The following is a 20568-nucleotide window of genomic DNA, read 5'->3' on the forward strand; positions in this document are numbered from 1 at the left end:
TAAGAGTTGTTCTTAGTCCTTTAGAACTGCATGTGATATGAAAAAGATTATAGATTAACTAAATGTTTCACATTGTCCTTAACCTTGGCTGACAACAAAAATGCGAGTAAAACCTTTACTACTGAGTAGGAGTGTACCAAGACACACATCCTTTTTTTTTTTTTTTTTTTTTTTCCCATTGAGCAATTTCTTCCCTCCAGAACCCGTGACACTTCCAAACTGCACGTCAGCACAACAGAGAAGTGTATAATGCTTATTCACGGTGTTATAAATCTTAACAAGGGCTTTAGCTGATGTTGTAGCTGAACATAGAATATGATTACTTCCTGGGGGATGTAGAATGTAGCCCTCTGACCCCAAATTGTCCAACACCAATAAAATAAAATTGGGTGGAGAAAAATGTGTTAATAATATTAAAAATACATAATATGAAAATAAGTTTAATGCTGTGCCTACAACTTTTGGCATAGTTGTAAGTCCATAAAATTTCTAGTTCCAGTGTAGTAATTCTTCTAAATTTGGATTATGTATGTAATACATAATTTGGTTTATATATATAAAGTTTCACAAGCAGAGCTATCTATGTGAAGTAGGTATGAAATCCTAGTATCTGTGTTTGTGTTAGCAAACGAGTTAGCAAGTTTAGGTTAGCAGAGAATCCTTTTGCTGGCACAACTTACTCCATGTTGTGGCTTAAACTTCTGTAGTTACAGATCTGTTTGTATGGCCTGTGGCCTTAATTGTGGTGTAGAGAAGCATAAGAATAGATCTGATACTGTACCCATGATCATACCTGCTCTGTAATGTGTGGCCTTGTATAAGGAAATGTGTATGACAAGTTCCCAGATGAGACCAGAAGAGGCTTAGGCAATACTTGATGCATCTTGTAATGTTCTTAGGCAGACCTGTTAGAGTTTCTTGTAAAAGTTGATCAGGGATAGGAGGATTTTCCAACCTTCTTAAAATGATTCTCTAACCTTCAATCTGTTCTTTTTTTTTTTTCCAGACCTTTCAGCAGCCCAAAGAAAATTTGCACATTCTCTGAGAGACTTTAAATTTGAATTCATTGGTGATGCAGAGACAGACGATGAAAGATATATAGGTAGGTAAGAAGTGACTATAAATGGCTACGTTTTGCCATGACATCTTGGTAACACGATTAAGCTTTTTTTCTGTTTTTGTATTACAGATGCATCACTTCATGAGTTTTCAAACTTTTTAAAAAATTTGGAAGAACAAAGAGAAATTTTGGTGAGTTTCAATAAACATTTTAAAAAGCTGTTTGTGTAGCAAGGAAAGAGCTGAGAGTTGAAGTTGCTTGCTGCTTTTTTAACCACTAAGCCATTCATATTGATAACTTAACAGGGGAAGCTCTTACTGTGCAGTCTTTGCTCTGTAGTTTGAAATTAGAGGCAGCAGCTACCTCTTAAAGAAGGCTATCGTGATAACGACAGATAATTATCAATGGGCTTAAAATGGTGGTACCCCAACAAGTTGTGGCTGGGGTGAAGACTAAAAGCACCATGGTGGTTTTTACCTGTTACAGTAAAAAAAGCACGATGGAAGACACAATAGTACGTGCAGGAGGACATGTGAGATTGGGAAGCTGGCCAGATTTGGATCCAGGATCTCTGTGGCACCAGCTTCAAGGTTTAGGTGGATTTGGGATGCAGTCTCTTGGCTGGATGCAGTAACAGATTTACAGCCCTCTTATTCATAGGCAGGCAGTCTGGTGGAGACTTGTGTATGTGAACGTTTCGTTACTCGGTTGTGTAGATGGGAGTGTTTGTTCACGTATCTGTGACTGCTTAGGGTTTTAGTGTAATCTGGGTCAGGTTGGCTGCGTGTCGACCATGGGCTAAGAGCTCTATAACGTGCCTTTGCTGTTTTAATTTCCTGACAGAAGCTTTGCCTGCAGTGTAGGAGGATGTAGACAAGCAAGAAAGCTGGTGAAAAATTTTTGCAGATTTTTCTATCTCTGGCAGTCTTAAGCCCAATAATATTGATGTTATGGTGTTATGTCCTGGTATGTTGTTTGGATATGGAACTGTATTTGGGTTGGGGCTAAGGTCTGTGTGGTTCCTTGCAAATGACTGCAGAATAGTGTCCTTATATATGAGACAAGTTTTCAGTATCTTGAATTGCTTTGCCAAATTGTAGGGATTGCTCCAGTATGTAATAGTGTTGCTTTTGTTCCTTGTAATTCTGAAGTACAGCGTTTGCTCTGCTTTTTCCTGCCAGCCACTCCTGTATTTTATTTTAGTGAAGTTACGTACATCTAATTAGTGAAATTCTTTGGGAAACTTCTGCAATGAAAAATACTTCCTAGCCTGTCACGCTATTTTCCAGTCTGTATTTTGATGTCAGGTTTTGGAGAGGACTTGAGAGTAATGTGGCATGTTTCAATGATGGTGTCAATAGATCTTCAGTAGTGACAGATTACCAACACAGTAGGCTTTGCAGAATCCAATGTTCTCTGTATAGTGAAAACACTTCTGTTTTTCAGCCTGAATGCCATAAAACAGTACTACTAATTTTTTGGTATGCTGCCCATGCTTACACAGAAGGTATTATCACACTGAAAGCTTATTCCTGTAAGTTTCTTGATAAGAAAAGTATGAAATGCAGTATCTTTTAGAACAGTGGTAGTTGGATTAAAAACAACAACTGGGCAGTATGAAATATGGTGGGGCAAATATTTAATTCCAGACAGAAACGATATGCTTTGAGTTACCAGATGTGTGGCCTTTTCACTGCATCTGTAGTCTTGGAAATGTTATGTATCGCTTTTAGAGTCAGCTAGTACAACAGTGGGCATAAGTCTCTGAGAAAATGATTGCGTGGTGATTGGTGAAGATCATTTTCAGCTGCTGCTCTGACTTTTTTTTTTGACTTTTCAGTGTGTGTTTGAACAGTGAAATGAACTCTAGGGATACTCCCATGGAGAATACGAGGGCAAATTGAACTCAGATGTTTGGAATCATGTCAGAGATCCAAACAGTTTCTATTAAGATGTAAATATGATAGCAGGATTGCTTTCAAAGGCATCCAGTCTCCTTCATGTTAGCTGTTTACTGAGTGTTTTTCCCCTGATTGTTTTGAAGGTGACCAGGAGGTTTCTGACTGCTCACTTCAGGCTCAATGCAGAGTGCTGCAGATAAGAAATTTCAGTCATGTAAAATAAGCTTAAAGAAATCCATGAATAATTATGAAACTTAAGGCATTTCAGATATTGCCGTGCACTTTAATTTTTATGCATTTGAGAAGAAGGTTAAGTTTTTCTTACCCACATGGTGAATTAAATGCAATTTCAAGTGTGTTTTATATGTGAAATGAGATCCTTATCACCTATAATTCTCATGTTTTCCTGAAACTATGATGTGTGATGAAGCTAGAGTCTATAAAACTTTGCTAGTGTTTACTATAAATTCACTTGCTTATTGTTTGTCTACCAAATGTTCATTTGGTGGATATTTAATAATTTAATTCAGATGTTTGAGTCCTGTGCTTCATGGTTGTATGACTTCTCCCACCCCTTCCAAAGGCTGCCAGAATCATGTCCCAGCTGTCAAAGGATTTAGTGGCTTGTGAAAGGGGAGGTCGGCCTTAATCCAAGCATTCCACCGAGCTGTTATGGAGTGGCCAAGATAAAAACAAATTACACTTTTCCATAGCACCATAGCTTGGTGACATTCCTCAAGACAGAGAGGAAAGAGGTCATTTTGTCCCTGAGGATATTCTGGAAGTGATTTTTTTTTTTTTTTTTTTAATGTGTTAAGGATGAGTAGAGTTCTAGAGCTTACATTGCACTCTTTTGGCAGTGCAGCAGTTTCATGGAAGTGCAGGGATGAATGGGACCCCTCCAAGTTACTAGGAAAAGGTTGGGGATGAGCAGGCACCAACGCAGTGATGCTAAGATGCTCAGTCCTTCTGTCGAGCTGTTCTCCCACACAGCAGGGAGGGCACCAGCCCTCCCCCAGCCCCAGTTCTCCTGACTGAAGCAGGTTTGAGTCTTTGTGATATGGTGAGAACAACAGATTTGGCTCGCTGACCTCATTTAGGCTGTGCTGATGGTAGGCACCCCCTGACAGCACTGATTGCATGACTGGTGTGTGATTATTCCATTTCTTCATTTGTGGCCTTCCTTTTTACCACCTTTTATACTTCCCTTTCTTTCACCAGTCTTCTCCCAGGTGAACAACCTGCCCCTATCCACCGTTCTCTGTTGATTCTAGCTTTGGTAACTGATGCCCAAATGTGATGCTGCTCTTACTGTTCCCTCAGTTATCTCAGCAGTGGGTGGTACTTCTGTTGCTGTGACCCTGATGTTTGCGTGCTTCCACTCCCTCAGAGGTCTGTAGTGTTCCTCTTACTCAGTTGCCTGCGGAGCTCTGCTGTCTCTCACTTAGTTCCCCTTAACCATGCTGGTTAAGTCCAGTCAGCCCTCATGCCACCATCAGTAACTTCTGTCAGCTTCTCTCCCTGTTGGGTGCTGTGTCCAGTGATTTCTCAGGTCTGTCCAGTGGCTCTTCTCCTGTCCCATTAGCTTTTTCCTGTGTCAGCGCTGAGTGAGTTGGATGGATTTTGCCTACAGCCCTTCAGAGGTGTGATTTGTAGTAGGGTCTTATGTACCTGGATCATCCCTGATAAGTGCTTGTCTAAACTGTTCTTTAAAAAAAAGAAATAAAATTCAGGGACAAACTATATTTCTAGTTTCACTCTGATGTTTAATTGTTATTCTTTTTTTTTTTTCCCAGATATCTGTCCTGCCTCCTTTTACTGCAAATTAAACTTATTTTTTTTGGCCTTTTCTACTGTATTTGTGGAGTAAAACTCATCACTTTTCCTTCATAGGAGAATTTTCACTGTTACTCTTCCAAAGGCTGGAAGACTGCTACCCTTTCAAAGTAGTTTAGACATCTCTCACGTCAAAATTATTTGGAGTCCCATTTTCTGAAGCTCTGACACTTTCTCTTGGATTTAAGTCACTCCATATGTACATTAGTCTGGTGGAGTTATTTGTAAGTCATTCCACAAATTGTTACTGAAAATTGGATCATGCAGGAAACTAGATTCTACTTCAAACATCCTCTTAGCCAAATATCTATTTCTCAATAGTTTTTCAACTATTTTTTTTCCCTCGTTCTTCTCATGGTTTATTTGTTAAGACCAGGTCACCGCCTTTGCTTTTGAAATTGTGGGGTGGGTTGAAAAATTAATAGAGGAGGTTGGCTACGATGCTGATCTCAAACAAGAAATTGTCATTCTTCACCAATTCATAGTGTTTTACCTTCTATACCATTCCAGGACTTTGGAGGATTGGAACCAGAACGCCTGATCCGTTCTTTCCTCAGTTTCTGCATTTTCCTCCTTTAAAGCTGCTGCTGTTTGCTCTTCTGCCATGCTCTGGCAGCTTGCTACCTCTCCCCTTCATGTGCTTTGTTGTGCTCTTCAATTAATCTAAAGCAAAGCCTCTTCTAATTAAATGTAATTAATTCTTCATCTATGCAATATAAGAAGAATACATGTAATTATTATTAAGAAATCCTTACTCTCCTTAATATCCAGCTGTTCTACTTTGTTAGATGGCTTGTTAGAATTAAATGAGATTTTTCTTCAATTATTAAGATTTAAATTTGTTCTAGAGTCAATTGCTTTTTTTCTTTTAACTCTTTCCAGTTGAATAATGATTTTATAGCTTCCTTTCCCACTGTTTTCTGAAATACCTATATATATGTGTGTGTGTGTATATGTGTATATATATATATATATATATATATATATATATATATAACTTCTTCCTCATGGTTTTCTTTTCTCCCTCCCAAATAAAACAGATTTTTGCCTTAGTCTTTCTAACTTTATCTCAGGTAATTGTGCATTTCCTTTTTACTTCATCACGTTTTCACTTTCGATGGCATTTTTGTTACAATTATATTCACCTCATTATGTTTCCTGTTAGTTCTCCAAGGCAATATGAATTTACTTTGATATGATCTCTTCTATTTGCTAGTTTTGGCACAATTTTATTTCTTTCAGTATCTCCTAGAAAAGATGGTAAGTTCTAATTTTTGAGCATGATATTTTTTTTAACCGTTTTTCATATTAAATAGGGCTATTTTTTTTTTTTTTTTTTTTTAACCTTTCATAAAACTGCTTGCAGTCCTTCCTCTTGAAAATCCTTTTGCATTTTTAATGAGTTTCACCAGTCTGTCAGGGTCTAGTTCAAAATAGCATCTTTGCAAATGCATTGTTTAGAAAGAATTATTACTCCCAGAGTCTATCAGGAATGTAAGCAAATGCACCTGTATTGATTTTTAAAGAAAATAGCTTGGTGAAGTCTCTATTGTCTTCTTCCTTCTTCTACCTCCAGTGACTTTAAAAAAAAAAAAAAAAAAAAAAAAAAAAAAAGGGGGGGGGGGGTGGAGGGAGAGGTTTCCTAGCTGCGGTTTCCCAAGTTAAAAGAAGTTGTTAAGGTTGAAAGGCATACACTCAAAAGGTTAAAGGTAAAATTTAAATCATCTGTGCAAATATGTACTCACACTTATTCATGCTTAACAATACTAACCTCTTATGATTAAAGTATTGAAATACATGAGGTTATTTCACAGGTGAAGTGCTCACTTAACAAGTAGCGTTCATGAATAGCTTACTATTACCTTTTGTTCAGTGGCTATGTATTTAGTTTACACTGATCCTATGTTGCTGTGAAGATGGTGCTGTTAATTTTTCTGTGTTTTTCCTTGGTCCTCAGCATGTAGATATTTAAGGGTTCATAAATCTTAATCTGGCTTCACAGTAATCTCAAGAAATCTGTGAAGGAACAATGGTTTTACTCACTGATCTAGGCAAAAAAAAATCTGACAGTTTTGGATTTTCAATGTAAGATGTACAAGATCTGCTCAATCAGAGCTCACGGCATTTTATGGTATTCTGTGCATTTAGATCGTGTTAAATCCCTTGACAATGCAGGCTGCTAAATAAGTGTGCCAAGACAGTGAAAAAAATACATAATTGTGTACCACTTCTGAAAAATTAGGTTGCCAACAGCCTAGTGAACATCTCAGGTGAGGAGATAGAAGCACAAATAATTCAATTTCTCAGGAGCAGCATTTAATAACTTTAATCACAGGACCTAGATTCCCCCCCCCCCCTTTTTTTTTGCCTTCCTGCAAGCTGTCTAATTAGATTTTAAAAAATGTAACTCACTGGAGGATTTTCATTCTGTTATTTCATCAACGGGAAATGTTTGGAATTTGCGTTGTAAAACTTTCATCAGTTTGGGTTGTGCTGGTTGTTAATAACACCACTGTTTCTCGTGGAGAACAGCTCTGACAATAATTGAGCAGTTCATACTTGACTAAACACTGGAGCTCTTGTTCACTGTTAGATTCTTTGCTGTTCAGTGGCATCGTTTTACTCAACTATGAGCTTTGCCATGAACAAAGAAAATAAGTATTACGCTATTTCCTTTTCAGAGTAGCCTTTTTGCTTTGTCAAGATCTTTATACAGCCCAAGTGTGGACTGGGAGTGATTCTCTGTTCTTATGTGAACCCGGCCAGTGTTCGGGTGTGTTACACTGTTGAGCTCTGGCATATTGGATTTGCTAAAAGGAGCTGTTTCCTAGAAGCTTTCATCCATTTCAGATGGGAAAAAGCTGTCTGTATTTCTTTTCCTACTTGTTATGTTTATTGTTTCATAGTATTTCTCTAAATACTATGCATTTAATAAGAATAAATTTACTCAAAAGACATGACTATTAAATATTTCTTGTAAGTAATCTTTATTAAAAACCACTGTCTTCATTTAGTTTTCCTATTTAAAATGAAGTAATTTTCTTTTTGTGTTCTCTGCTTATGATACCAGTTTAACTTTTCAAAGCCAGCTGTCTCATGGCAAGTGTATCAATGCAAACATTCTTTCAGAGCACAGCATAGCATATAGGTCAGAGGAGGCATTTTTAACCATCTGTCCTTTAGGTCAGTCATAAACTTCCACTGAATGGAAAGAACCTTTGACAAGAGGGGACAAAGGAGTCCTGCTACTGTACCATCTGTAAACCAAGGCTGCTGCATTTAAATAAAGAAAACAAAACAAAAACAAAGCTAAGTATGAAGAACAGGAGTCTGACAGTACCACAGCTGGTGAAGCAGGGTTTGGTCTGGGGAACAGTTTTTGAAAGTCACTGTTTTAAACCCCAGGGGTAGTTTTCTGGAACTTCTATGAGGAAGGTGATTTGTTTTGTTACAGGTACCTCATGGCATGCTGAAAATATACAAAGTAAATTGTATCCAAGAATACCTGTCTGACACTTTATTACCAGATGGTTTCCCGCAGAAGCAATGAACCCAGAGGACTGGGTGTCACTACTATTTTCATAGCTTCTGCACGCATGCAAAGACACAACTATTGATATGCGATGATATACCCTTAAAAATCCTTTAGTCTGTAGACTCTAGTCCTTCTAAAACCCAAATTTCTCAAATACCCTTGTTTTTAGTCCCAGTGTGCGGCTGAGGGAGGCTTTTTCTCTTATTTTAGACTGTAAAGCTACAGGGAAAGCTCTAGACCAGTGAGAAAATCCAGAAGATTTTACAAAGTTAAAATGTGCACTTGAAAACGAGCACATAGATTAGGGGAATAGATTTGGGTGTTGGTTGTGCAATTGTCAGTGCTCCAGTTAAGTACAAAATGGGTGCTGAAGAGTGGGTAGAGAGATGCCGCTATGTCTGCAGGGCGTACTGGCAGGAGAGCTGGCTGGTGCAGCTAACTGGGAGCATATTCTTGTAAGAGGAAATCGTGTTCCCATGGGAAAATAAAGGATGGAGATTAAACCTTTGCAAGGAAGCGATTGAAAATAACATTTGACTTCCTCTGCAGTGGAGTCGTATCTGTGCGGTTACATAACACAGGCTTTCAGGCACAGAGTTTAGTGTTTCCAGAAACTTCATTATCAAACTGAGGCGTGTAGCAGAAGAGATTTTTTAGAGGGAGAGGCTTTTTTTTTTTTTTTTTTTTTTTTTTTCCATTTCTTCCCCTGCACCCAAATATTGGAGATCTCAGAAAGTCACCTTTTGTACTAGGCTGAATGTTGCACTTCCTTACAAGGAACACAAAGAGCTCTGTATGTCCTCTGTGAGCAGAAATGCAGCTGCAGGTAGTAAAGTTCTTTATTAGAAAGTACACTTCTTTATTTAGCAGCAGTGTTACCTACTTTATTATTGAATCACTGTTAGCTGTGTCTTCCTTTCCGCATTCTCTGTTACATTGAGAAGGGCAAAACTTCCTTCCCAGATCCAGTTTCATTGACACTTACTCAGTTTCACGAGCTCTGCCCTGCTGGCTGTGGGCCTCCTCCTTTGCTTTGTTGACAGGGAGAGACAATCCTGCCCCTGTCTACAAATAAATCTTCCCAGTCAGCGCACTGGGAAACTTTAAACCACCCTGTCTTGCTGTTTGGCATGTGGTGTGCATTCCAGTTCCTTTGATGAGGCTTTGGAAGTGGGTACCCCTGTGTCACTGTGCAGTCTGTAGCAAGGTACATGTTCGTGGCTTTTTTTTTTTTTGCCATTTTTAGTAAGCCTCTTTTGTATGAGAGGATGCTTGGATTCAAAACGGAGTAGGGTCAGTGCAGGAACTTCTCACCACCAGGGTTTATTGACCAGCAATATTTAACTTCCAGTTCTTTCAGTGAAGTCTGAAGTCATTTTTAGGATGAATGCTGGGAGACCATAGTTGCATTTGTATAATTTGCAAACCGAAATTTGGTTAACTTTGGTTGATCTCGCCTTTGTAACCACAGAGGCCAGACTGAGATTCTGTGACAGCTCTCGTGGGTCGATGTCCCTTTACAGCCCATGTAAGCAGCCTTCCTCTTCTGCAAGACAGCCTGGTTGTGGCCGCAAGGGGAGCGGGAACCTGTTGGTGCTGCGTTTCTCAGACAGACTGCTCTGGAGGGTGAGAAAGCATGCAGAGAGCTTTGAGCGCTGGTGGATGGTGCTGTCTGGCAGGTTCCAGTGCATGGGAGGAGGTGTTCAGGGAAGCAGTTTCTCCCTAAACAGCCATTCTCCCGCCCTCTCTGAGAAGAGGAAAAAAAAAAAAAAAAAGGCTAAATGAAGTCGGTTGTGGACTGGCACTGGCTGGTGAGTTACCTGTTGGATCTTGTTGACTCGAGTGACTAATTGGCAAGCTGCTGGAAATGTAAATGGACTTGCTAATGGATTTAGTCTGTGCCTTTGTGGACTGCTTGTAGAAAATGTTGGCTTGGGTCTCTTAATCTGCAACCTGTTACAAATTTCTTTTGAAATATATGGAGCTGTAAAAGTCAGGATTATCACCATTCTGTAAAACGTCTCTGCCTGAGCAGGTGAAGTTTTGTAAGGGCAGCTGAAATTAGGAGGTATATCCAAAGCTGAAAGCCTGCTTCAAGATACTGTTGAAAATGTTGGCTACGGGGATCTCCTGAAGTGATGTTGGCAATTATGTTTTTTTTTTTTTTTTTTTTTTTTTCTGCTGTTCCCAGACTTATGTTAAAATGAAGTTAATTCTTTGGCCTGTCAGTAGTTACAACAAATAGAATAGAAATAGTATAAGCAGTTTCAGGTATTTGGTCCAAGGAATGTGTGCATATTGCATTAGACATTTCTGAAAGCATTTGTGAAACCTTGATGTTCATAAAGCTGGTTAAGATAGCGTTACTTGAGACGTAACCTCTTTATATTGATCACTTAGGGCTTACACACACCCTAGTTTGCTTGCTGGAATTTAAAATCGGGTATATGTTCCTTTCAGGTGGGTCTGGGTAGCTTAGGGGTATAAGGAACAGAAAAGATTTTTGTATGTGTGTAGAATAAAAAATTAGCTCAAGAGTCATACAAAAGTTGTTGAAAGAGGCAGGAACATGCAATTTGTTACTAATTAATATTTAATTTGAATTCCTGATATATTTTCTTGAAAGTGGTGGATTTTGATGTAAACTTCTTTAAGGGAAGGGTGTGTAATAAATAAATTCAAAGGGCCCTTAGCTTTTTTGCTTATTTCTATGTACTGAGGAAATATTTTTTTATCTACTTATCTGTTATTTAGTTTTTTAAAGTAGTAGTATCTTTTGAGTTCCCAAGTTATAAATATACAAAGTTAACAATGAATAATATCATAAAAATGTGTTCTTATTTATGGAATGAAAACAACTTTTTCCATCTCTTTATGATAAGCATTGAATTCGAAGTACTGGGAAACACTTCAAATTCCTCCTTTTGTAATTTAATATTGTGCATATTGTAGCTATGAATGTTTTCATGTATATGAGTCAGAAGAACAGATCTCTAATTCACTATGTACCAGTCACATCTTGGTTGACAGCTTCTGTATGTACAAACTCTCACACTCCTTTCAGTGAGGAAGAAATGTTCCTCCTATATTTTTATATGTGGGCCTGGTGTGAAGCTCCGTAAGAATGATCAAAGAGCTGCAAAATCCCACTTCACCAAGAAATACTCATAAGCGCTGCTGTATTAACCCACTCAGAGAAAGCAAAAGGGGGTGACAAATCATAAATATCTGCAGGACAGGCAAATTTCTGCTGAAGAGGCATCTGTTACAAAAGTTTGTTGAGCAAAATGAAAAACTTTTTTTTTTTTTTTTTTTTTTTTTTTTTGGAAGGAGAAGAGGCTTGTTTTTCTTTTAATGAAAGAATTACTGGCTTATTTTACCACTGGCAACACTGGAATCTTTATTTGTTGGCTGTCTTGGAGGGAACATCCCATTTTGATTGAAAGATTATTTTCTGCTTCAAACAAATACCTTCAGTGGTTCCCATGGTTAATGCCGCACAGAAGTGTAGCAGACCAAGTGATTTGCAGCCAGCCCTTCTGGTTTGTGAACCTCAGCCTTTTCTGCCCATGTTTTTTTCTTTCTGCTGCGCCAGGTTGCTGGGTTTTATTTTGACCCGGACTTCATGTTCAGCATGCATCCATTGCCTGTTGACCTTATGTTTCCCTTTTTGTTGTGTAAAAGTTAAAAAAACTAAGAAGCAACTTGTTGTTAGATGCTAATTTTTAAGTTTTTGACCATTTCAGTGCTTCCTTTAAGCACTTCCCTTTGTGAAAGCATTCTGCTCGGCTGGTACCTGCCAGCGCCTCAGGCCTCCATGGCCTGTGGCTCGCCTCATCCTCCCCGGGCTCCTCTCTGAGGAGGCCTCACAGCCTTCCTTCCTCACTCCGTCAGTGGAGAGGAAACTGGCAGAAACAACTCCAACTTCTTGAAATGTTCCCAAACTGAAGGATTATTCTGTCATTATTCTGTCAGCCTCTGGAGAGGTTCTCTGCTTGGATTTGTGTGAATCCTTGCAGCCAAGCCAAGAGAGACTCCGAAGGCCTCAGGTGATGTTGCTTGGGGTTGCTCCAGTTATACATGCAACTTGCTGTTTCCTTTCAGCTCCTTTAGAATTTCCAGGGAAGTTTTGGGAGCCTCACAAAACTGAATATCCTAAAATGCCCTGGAGACCCCAATAACTGCTTGAGTAAATAGGATGCAGCGTGCCGGGTGGGATGGATCCTTCCTGTAACCGCATTTTTCAGTTCCTCTTTGGGACGTTTGACTTCTCTGGCTGTCAAGTCCTCCTTTTTCTTCTCCCATCAGGTTTGTGCTAAAGGGTACTTTTAGTGTTTCTGACAAAATTAGGAAGTGAATGCAGAAAGAAAGGGTTTGGGCCACAAGATCAAGTGCTCTGAATTTAGGGAATATCTGAGGATGACTGTGCAACGCTTAGTTTGGCCCAGACTTGCCCAATATTTGAGTTTCCAGCTAGATAAATAGGTTAGCATGCTGTTGAAAATTCAGGGTTGCTCTGGTTACAGTGAATTGGCAAGATGACTCCCACAGTAATCCCCGCATGGCTCCAGGGCTGGGTGGGAGCAGACAGTGCTATTTGGTTTTGGGCTGTGCCAGATCTCTAATATATCCCTCATGTGTTTTACGATAAGAGCTTTTCAGAAGGCCAGATTAGGCCTGCAGTGTCTTATCTGAAACCTCTTAAATTTGGAGGGGGGTAGGGGGAAGACTTCTGCTCTATCTGAGGTGGGCTTCCAGGGAGCTCTGCCTGCACTCCTGGCAGCTCAGCCCTGGGCTGGGGTGACTGAAGTGCCCTGGGGCTCTGCCTTGGGCCTGGGACCGCAAGGAACCCCTCTGCTCCTCCACATCTGCTGTGCTCTTTACACTTTCTCAGTGCTCCCGTTGTATTTAAGAAATTCCAGCTTTTGCTAAATTTCAAATGCTTTTAAAATTCTAATTCGCGTTCACAGCAAGACCAAACTTAAACTTATTTATAAGCTAGCTTTCAGTCTTTAAATGGCATGTTGTTTTCTTTTTTGTTTCTTATGATAAATGGTCTCATAGCCATATTAAAAAGCGCAGTGATGGATGCTGTGGAAGAGACAGATTAAACTTTACCCAGTCAACTAAATTTCTCATTTCTTGTCTCTACACCTCTTGATTTTGTAACTTAGGTTAACTTGAAGCTTTCTTAATGTAATTAAGTTTAAATATTTGGAAATATATATATTTCAATTCCTAGTGGTTTTAGCTTTGTTTTAAAAGCTTATTACTTACACCTCAGTTGTTCATTCTACAGCTGTTTCCTGTGTTTTTGCGTTGCTGCAGAAATGTGTATGTCCTCAAACGAAAACTATTGTTTTTTTCTGTGTGGCACATTCTGGTGTTCAGTTGTGGAGGCTGTTGACCTGATCTGCAAGACTGGCACAAGTAAAGCAGTTACTGTTTGGCTGCAGCCAAACAAATGCAATTTCTGCATTTGTTCATTTTGTTTTAGATTTGTTTTAATTTTCGTTACAGTGAATTGAAAGACAAGATAGAAATTTTGAAACCTTAAATGAACTCAGAGACAGGATTTTTTTGAGTTAGGACTCAGTATCCCACCATGTTTTCCTTATAAGCCCCAGAGCTTGCTTGTCTTTTTTTCCCCCTTTTGATTGATGGTGCTAAAGTGACTTAGTGACTTGTCTGTCTGGCAACAGAAGCTTAACCTTTGCTCTTTTTTGTTTTTTTTTTTTTTTTTTTTTTTTAGGCACTCAGTGTTACTGAAACTCTGATCAAACCTTTGGAAAGATTTAGGAAAGAGCAGCTAGGAGCTGTAAAGGTTTGTCCCTCGTTTGCCTTTATGATAAGTTTGTTTAATTTCTCTACTTGGATCGCAGTGCAGTAATGACATGTATTTGGCAGAGGGAAACTGTTGTTTATATTTCATGTGTTCACACTTCTTTTCTACTTTGAGAACTTGCTTCAGAAACAAATGGAAAGTGTGCTTAAGAAGAGAAGAATGTGTCCTTCTTTCCTCCCCCTCCCTTATCTCTTCTGTCTGGAATAAGAGAAATACAGCTAACAGCCTAATGGATAACTCTGATTCACTTTATTCTTATTTGCAGTTGCACAATCAAAAGCTGAAACGCATTAACTACCCAAAGAAGTTCATTTGTATGCTTTTAGCCTTATTTATGCAACCTGTAAAGTGAACATTGCTTTTATTTTACTTGAATAAAATCACTCATTGTTTTAAATAAATCACTCATTGCTCTATGTGAGTGAGGGAAAAATAGCGATGGAGTGGCTAAAGAAAGGATCTCATTCAAGGTACTTTTATTTTGGTGAAAGTTGTCAGTAACCTTTCTAAGGTTGCCACTATGTTGTTGGTATTTATAAAGCTAAGCCTCATGGGTTAAGTACAGACTAGCAATTGGATAAGTATAATAAGGACAATTTTCACCTTGCTGTATCTGTCTACCTTCCTTCTTACAATTAGAGATTTAAATACTTATTTGAAAATGGGGAAACATTACTGCTATTTGCTGCCATTTTCTGTTCCAAAACTCAATTTGTACATTTTTAAACTACCACTCTGCAGATGTTTTATTTTATAATGTCATGACTTTACCAGCAGTGATATCTAACGTCTCAGATAACCTTTCAGTTTCAGGTGAGCTATACATTTTGACTTCAGCAGGAATGATTAACATATTCTGAATCTGATTTCAGTGTTCATGCATGGAAAACACTCTGCATTATTAAATTGCAATAATTTATTATCAGTGGTCTTTGGTCTTTTATGGATGTCAGAAGTTCAAACCAACATCCAGTAAAAACTGTGATTTAGAGTTGTTGAAGGAAAAAGAATTTGTTCTAAATACAGTATATTGTCATTTATATGGTATATTGGTATATTTAATGGATTATTTCAACAGAGTATTTATGGTGTTAGAGGACATTACCATTTTTTTGGGTAAGAATTGCTATGTTTTAAACTACTTCATGATCTTTACTCATTTCCTAGTCAGTTCTGTCCCTGATGTTTTTATCATGAAAATTTACATTCACGTATTCTGAATGTCACATTTTGTTTGGATGCATGTGTCTTCCCTTGTCTCTCCCTGCAACTCTTTCCATGAAGTTGAAGCTCTTATTGGTATTTGGCCATTTTGTGGACAGAACTCTTGGTGAATTTAAACAGAATGGTCTTGCTTAATTGTAGAACACAGAGAAAAATACTCTAAAAATATTTAACTCCTGGAATATTTTAACTGAATATTTATTCAGTATAATCAAAGTACTGTCATTGGAAATATAATTTTGCATGGCTCTGAAAACCGTGTTACGCCCTCTAATACCAAAATGTATCTAGAACATTGTATGGGATGAGCCTTAGGAAAAATAAATACATATATATCTACTATGACAAAAGTTAAATCTGTTGACTCGTGTTTTCATGTGTTTTGCATCCCTTGTTGATGAAAAGGTCTGAATTAGGTTTAAGAAGACAAAGAAAAGAGCGGGGAGGAAGTTAATCTCTGTAGTGCTTGAAGCTGAAAAACTTACTGAATTACTCCTCAGTGAAAAATTTTACTGCTCTCATCCCCAGCTGCATGTGTAAAGTTTCTGATTGCTTCTGTTTTTACCTATTTAGAAGTAAATATCTCTCTTCTTTTCTGGTAGCATTCAAATGTTTATCTGATCAATGGAAATTTTGCTAGTATAAACACACACCTTTTTTTCCCCACTCCTCTTTTTTCTGAACTGTGTATGCTAACATGTTATATCTAATGAATCCCACATGCATATTATATCGTTTCTCAATTGATAAGAAATACTGTGGCTTTTTTTTTTTTTAAAAAAAAAAAAAAAGGTATTAGATATGTGATGGAGGAAAAAGCGTTTTTTGTAAAATCCTTTACTGAAAAGCAGTCTTAAACAGCTTAGATCCTCTATAGGAATGCCATCTTGAAAATCAAATCCTGCAGAGAACAAAAACCTGCATGAATTATTAAAAATGAAAGATTAAGATTAAAAAATGAACAAGTATGTGTGTAGAGTCTAACCAGTATGCTGAATAGATGCATATATAATGAATATACACGAATATATGCAGAATTCTTAATGTCATTGAACTGGTCTGTTTCTGATGAGCAAATCTGTGAGTGCTTTAATAAGGATTTTTTTCCTGTTTCTAAAGCTTTATTTTCTGCTGCAACTCATTATACTGAAAATAGCTTTAAAAACTGGTTGGTTAACTCAGTCAGTACTGACCTCTGTCTTAACACATGGAACTGAGAAACTAGAAATGCAGAAATGAAAGGGTTGTTTGACAACGTCATTGTCTTAGATCCAAGAACTCAAATTTCCTAGGAACTTTTCATGTCTGTCTCTCTTCCAATATGTTGCTTTTAATGGCCAGACAAATGGATGATTAGTACATGCAAATGCTATTTGTGTGTGCTTGTGAGAGATGCTCTTCTGCTAGCATGATGTTATGGTCCATGGAGATTTATCCTTTATTTTTTTTGTCATGGGTGCAGCAGCAGTCTAGCAGATGTGGGAATTCAGCACAGAGTTCTTTGGTTTTAAAATAAAGAAATCTTACAGAATATGAAGCTATATTCACTTTGGTTTTTGGGCTGTGAACCTGTTGCAACCTACTCAAATGATCTTTTCTTTCTTCTCCTCTGTCAGTTATAGAAAGTTTTTTTTTTTTTTTTTTAATGGAACTGATGTTTCTTGTGAAGTGCTCTATTCAAAAGATGTGGATGATCCCTGAAAATAATGAAAAACACAATAAATCAAGAAGTTTTTTTATAATCAATTTTAAGTGTTAACTTGCGTGTTAAACTTCACCGTGATGATGTAATGGGACTTTATTTCAAGTTTTTTTAAGAATTAGTTGGAAACATGTTTCCTTAGTTAATGGAGTATGATATTTTGTTTTTCTTTAGGTAGAAACTTAAAAGAATAGAAGAGCTTTTTTCTTTGACAAAGTAGAAAACATTATAAGAATAATGAAGGAGGCTTTTCTTACATTTTTATTTATAAATGAATGTTATTTTGTTCCGGTGTCTAGGAGGAAAAGAAGAAGTTTGATAAAGAGACAGAAAAGAACTACAGTTTGTTAGAAAAACATCTAAATTTATCAGCTAAGAAGAAAGAGCTACAATTACAGGAGGTATTGCTGCTGCTCTTCTTCCTTTTACAGGCTTTTGAGTAGATAAATGTATTTTATGCAAAAGAAGCATTCATAGAGGTAAACAAACTTCTGAAAGGTTGGTGAGAGTTGGTGTTTGTTGAACTTGATTTTATACCCCACTGTTTTCTGATTCAAGGGCTTTCCTTGAGACATATATGAAGCACTGGATGTCATGTTCTTTATATAGTTTGGAGAATATTGACGTGCAAATTTATTGTGGAAAAACGTTTCTCTTACGACTTTAGCCTATATATAAATTGTATTACATTGTATGTGTTGACTTACTACTAAGGATTAACACAGAATGCTAATTACAGTTAGATTTATATTCCAGAAAGACATGTTTTTGTACTATTTTTTTCCTCATATGTTTTGAGGATCCACTTTTTTCAAGTAATGCTACAGAAAAGTTGTTGACAATTTATAACTTTAAAACAGATCTGTTTTCCCTGGCATTCCTTCTCTCCGTGTGGGTTTTTATCATCATTTGTACTTGTAATAGCTTTTATTTCTGGAGCAACAGCAAATAATAGTTGAGAAAAGAGCAGAGAGATCTTGCAGAGACTTGTTGTAGGCAGAAGGATTTTGTTTGAGAAATAAAATTGTGCCAGAATTATTGATGATTAATCTATGAATGCTTTGTATCATTAAAATCCTAAGGGTAGGAAAACTTTTCTTGTATAAACTTGGGAAATAGTTGTATATGATTGCATGGGATCTTCCTTATTTCACATTACATTTGGCTAGTTGTGTCAATTCCTATCTGGAATGAATAAAGGATGTGGATATAAATTTGACCAAAAAAAGAAAAAAGATAAAAACCATGTCACAGTGGAGTATGTCTTACACACCATAGGCTTTGACTCTATTAATGGAGGGATATTCCTGAAATTTTACTGAGGAATGGTCAGCATCTTATTTCTGAATTTCTTAGTAAGCACATGAAGTACAGTGCAACAGTGAGCAAGTTTGCTGGGTGCACAGGAAGATTCATGCCTCTAAAAAATGAGGAGAAATGCGGTAATTTATTTACAGAGGAAATGAAAGGAATTGATAAAAATGGCTGTGTTGGGTATTATGTTCTTGGGGGATGGGGACAGACTCCCAAAACAATAAACAACCAAAAAAAAAAAAAAAGAGAGAAGCAGGCTTATTAGATTTCGGTAAGACTGCTCTATATATGTCACTGATTAGCTAAGTATCCTAGCAAACCTGCATTTTTCTATGTCTGTACTTCACTGCACGTGTATATCATTATAAGCTTTGCTGACAATTCAAACAGCCCCAGTGTTGCATGGTTTACAGGATGCATCAAAATGGCTTGGCTTTTTGAAACATTTTTACTTAATGATGTGTGTGTCAGTGCTTTCCTTTTTTAATGGCATTTGTTGTTATGCCCCTTTAGCCACTGACAGATTCTGAGCACTGAGCAGCAAAGCAAAGCGCGTCTTAGGGCAAAAGTGTCCTAAAGCTTATTTGAATTATCCTCTTAAAGCATAGTGGTCAGTGTTCTGTCTGAAGGATATAATCTTGGTATTTAAGAGAGAGAGTATGGTAGTAAGTCTAGTCCTTTGCTTAGGGTTTTCTCTATTTCTTTTTGTAGTTTAGTGCAGAAGCTTTAATGGAACTTATAACAGTGTTTTAGTATTACCACATGGGCGAAGACAAAGTGTTAATCACTTACAGGATCCCTCTCTGCCCTTCTTTTTAATGCATTTGAATGAAGGTCTCCATTACCCAGTTTTTGAAGTTTCATAGTTTAATGAGGGTATGCATAGCACAAAATGTAACTTAAAGAAATAATTCATATATGCTAGAAAGTTAAATATTTATGTAAGAATGAATGGAACTGAAATATAACTGATCAGGATCAATATGATGTTGGCATTTACCAAAGCTGAGCTAAAAATTATCTGCAGCTAATAAGGCTGCATTTTTAAATATTTGATGATCTGTGGAAACTTGTGAAATGTCTGCCAATAAAAGAACATTTTTTTTTTTTTTTTTTTCCTTCTTGGCTGTATTGTCAATCAGAGTGAGCAAAGGTGTGAGACAGGTATAATAGCATTCTGGCTATATGTAGCAGTCATTTGGGGTATAGAGGAAAGCTTAGAATGCTTTCAAAACCAGTGAAATGCTTTTCAGCAGTAACTTTTTCTTCCTCAACTGGAAAGTTGATTCCCCCTTTTTCTGATGGAAGATGCTGTTAGCCCTGTCTCTCTGGCGGCACCTTTTCAGCATTATTATTGCTGAAGTACTTCCTCTGATGTATTTGGCTTGGATTCCATTGAAAAGAGGCTGGAAGAAGTGTTATCAGAACGTTCCTAAAAATTTAATCTCATGAATCAAAACAACATACGCTATCTAGTAAAATGGAATTGTTGCTTCCCTTTGAAAGTAAACGAACGAGCTCTGTAGTAAAGGAACAAGTCCTGGTCTGGAACAAGTTCTGTTATCACTTGCTGCTTGTATGCAATATGTGTGTCAGTTTGAAGCTGTCTGCAAAATGTCTTTGAAACTTCATAAGCTATATTTTTGTTTTTAGGCAGATAGTCAAGTGGAGCAGAATAGAAAACACTTCTATGAGCTGTCCCTCGAATATGTATGCAAGTTGCAAGAGATTCAGGAGCGGAAGAAGTTTGAATGTGTGGAACCTGTAAGTACCAGTGAATTCAGTCTACCCTGTTACTCATAATGGACGAAGAAAGAATGCAGTTGGACAAAGGCCAAGGAGCTGCTTTCTGGGATGTATGCAATTGTGTGACTTAACAGAATTTAAAACAGTCTTGCTACACCTGTGCAAATTCTTAAGACACACTTAACCAAGCAGCTCAAACCTTATTTTAATTATCACAATTGATTTAGATTCAGTGATGTTGACTTTCAGAAAATGTGAAATCTTGTGCAGTATTGAGGAAGAAAAAACACCTTGATTTATGGTGTAAGTTAGAATAGAGGATTCAAAAGAACGATGATAGGGTCAGACTTCTTTTTGCATCTTTAAAAAAAAATATTTTTTTTTAACACCTGAAGTGTTATTCTT

The 20568-nt window shown here is 37.4% G+C and overlaps 1 protein-coding gene across 3 annotated transcripts in view; it reads left to right on the forward strand.

The window, feature by feature from the left end:
- The window catches only part of ARHGAP10 (Rho GTPase activating protein 10), a 143484-nt gene that overhangs the window by 39178 nt on the left and 83738 nt on the right, over positions 1-20568 (forward strand). For 2 of the 3 annotated variants that reach the window (XM_084517186.1, XM_084517187.1), the window contains exons 2-6: positions 1007-1102; positions 1190-1251; positions 14085-14156; positions 17403-17504; positions 20071-20181. In XM_084517186.1, the coding sequence (XP_084373312.1) occupies positions 1007-1102; positions 1190-1251; positions 14085-14156; positions 17403-17504; positions 20071-20181 (443 nt within the window). The remainder of the gene's footprint in view (positions 1-1006; positions 1103-1189; positions 1252-14084; positions 14157-17402; positions 17505-20070; positions 20182-20568) is intronic. The other variant, XM_084517188.1, reaches the window with a different exon arrangement.

Source organism: Aythya ferina (assembly GCF_964211825.1).
Source record: "Aythya ferina genome assembly, chromosome: 4".
Classification (NCBI taxonomy): domain Eukaryota; kingdom Metazoa; phylum Chordata; class Aves; order Anseriformes; family Anatidae; genus Aythya; species Aythya ferina.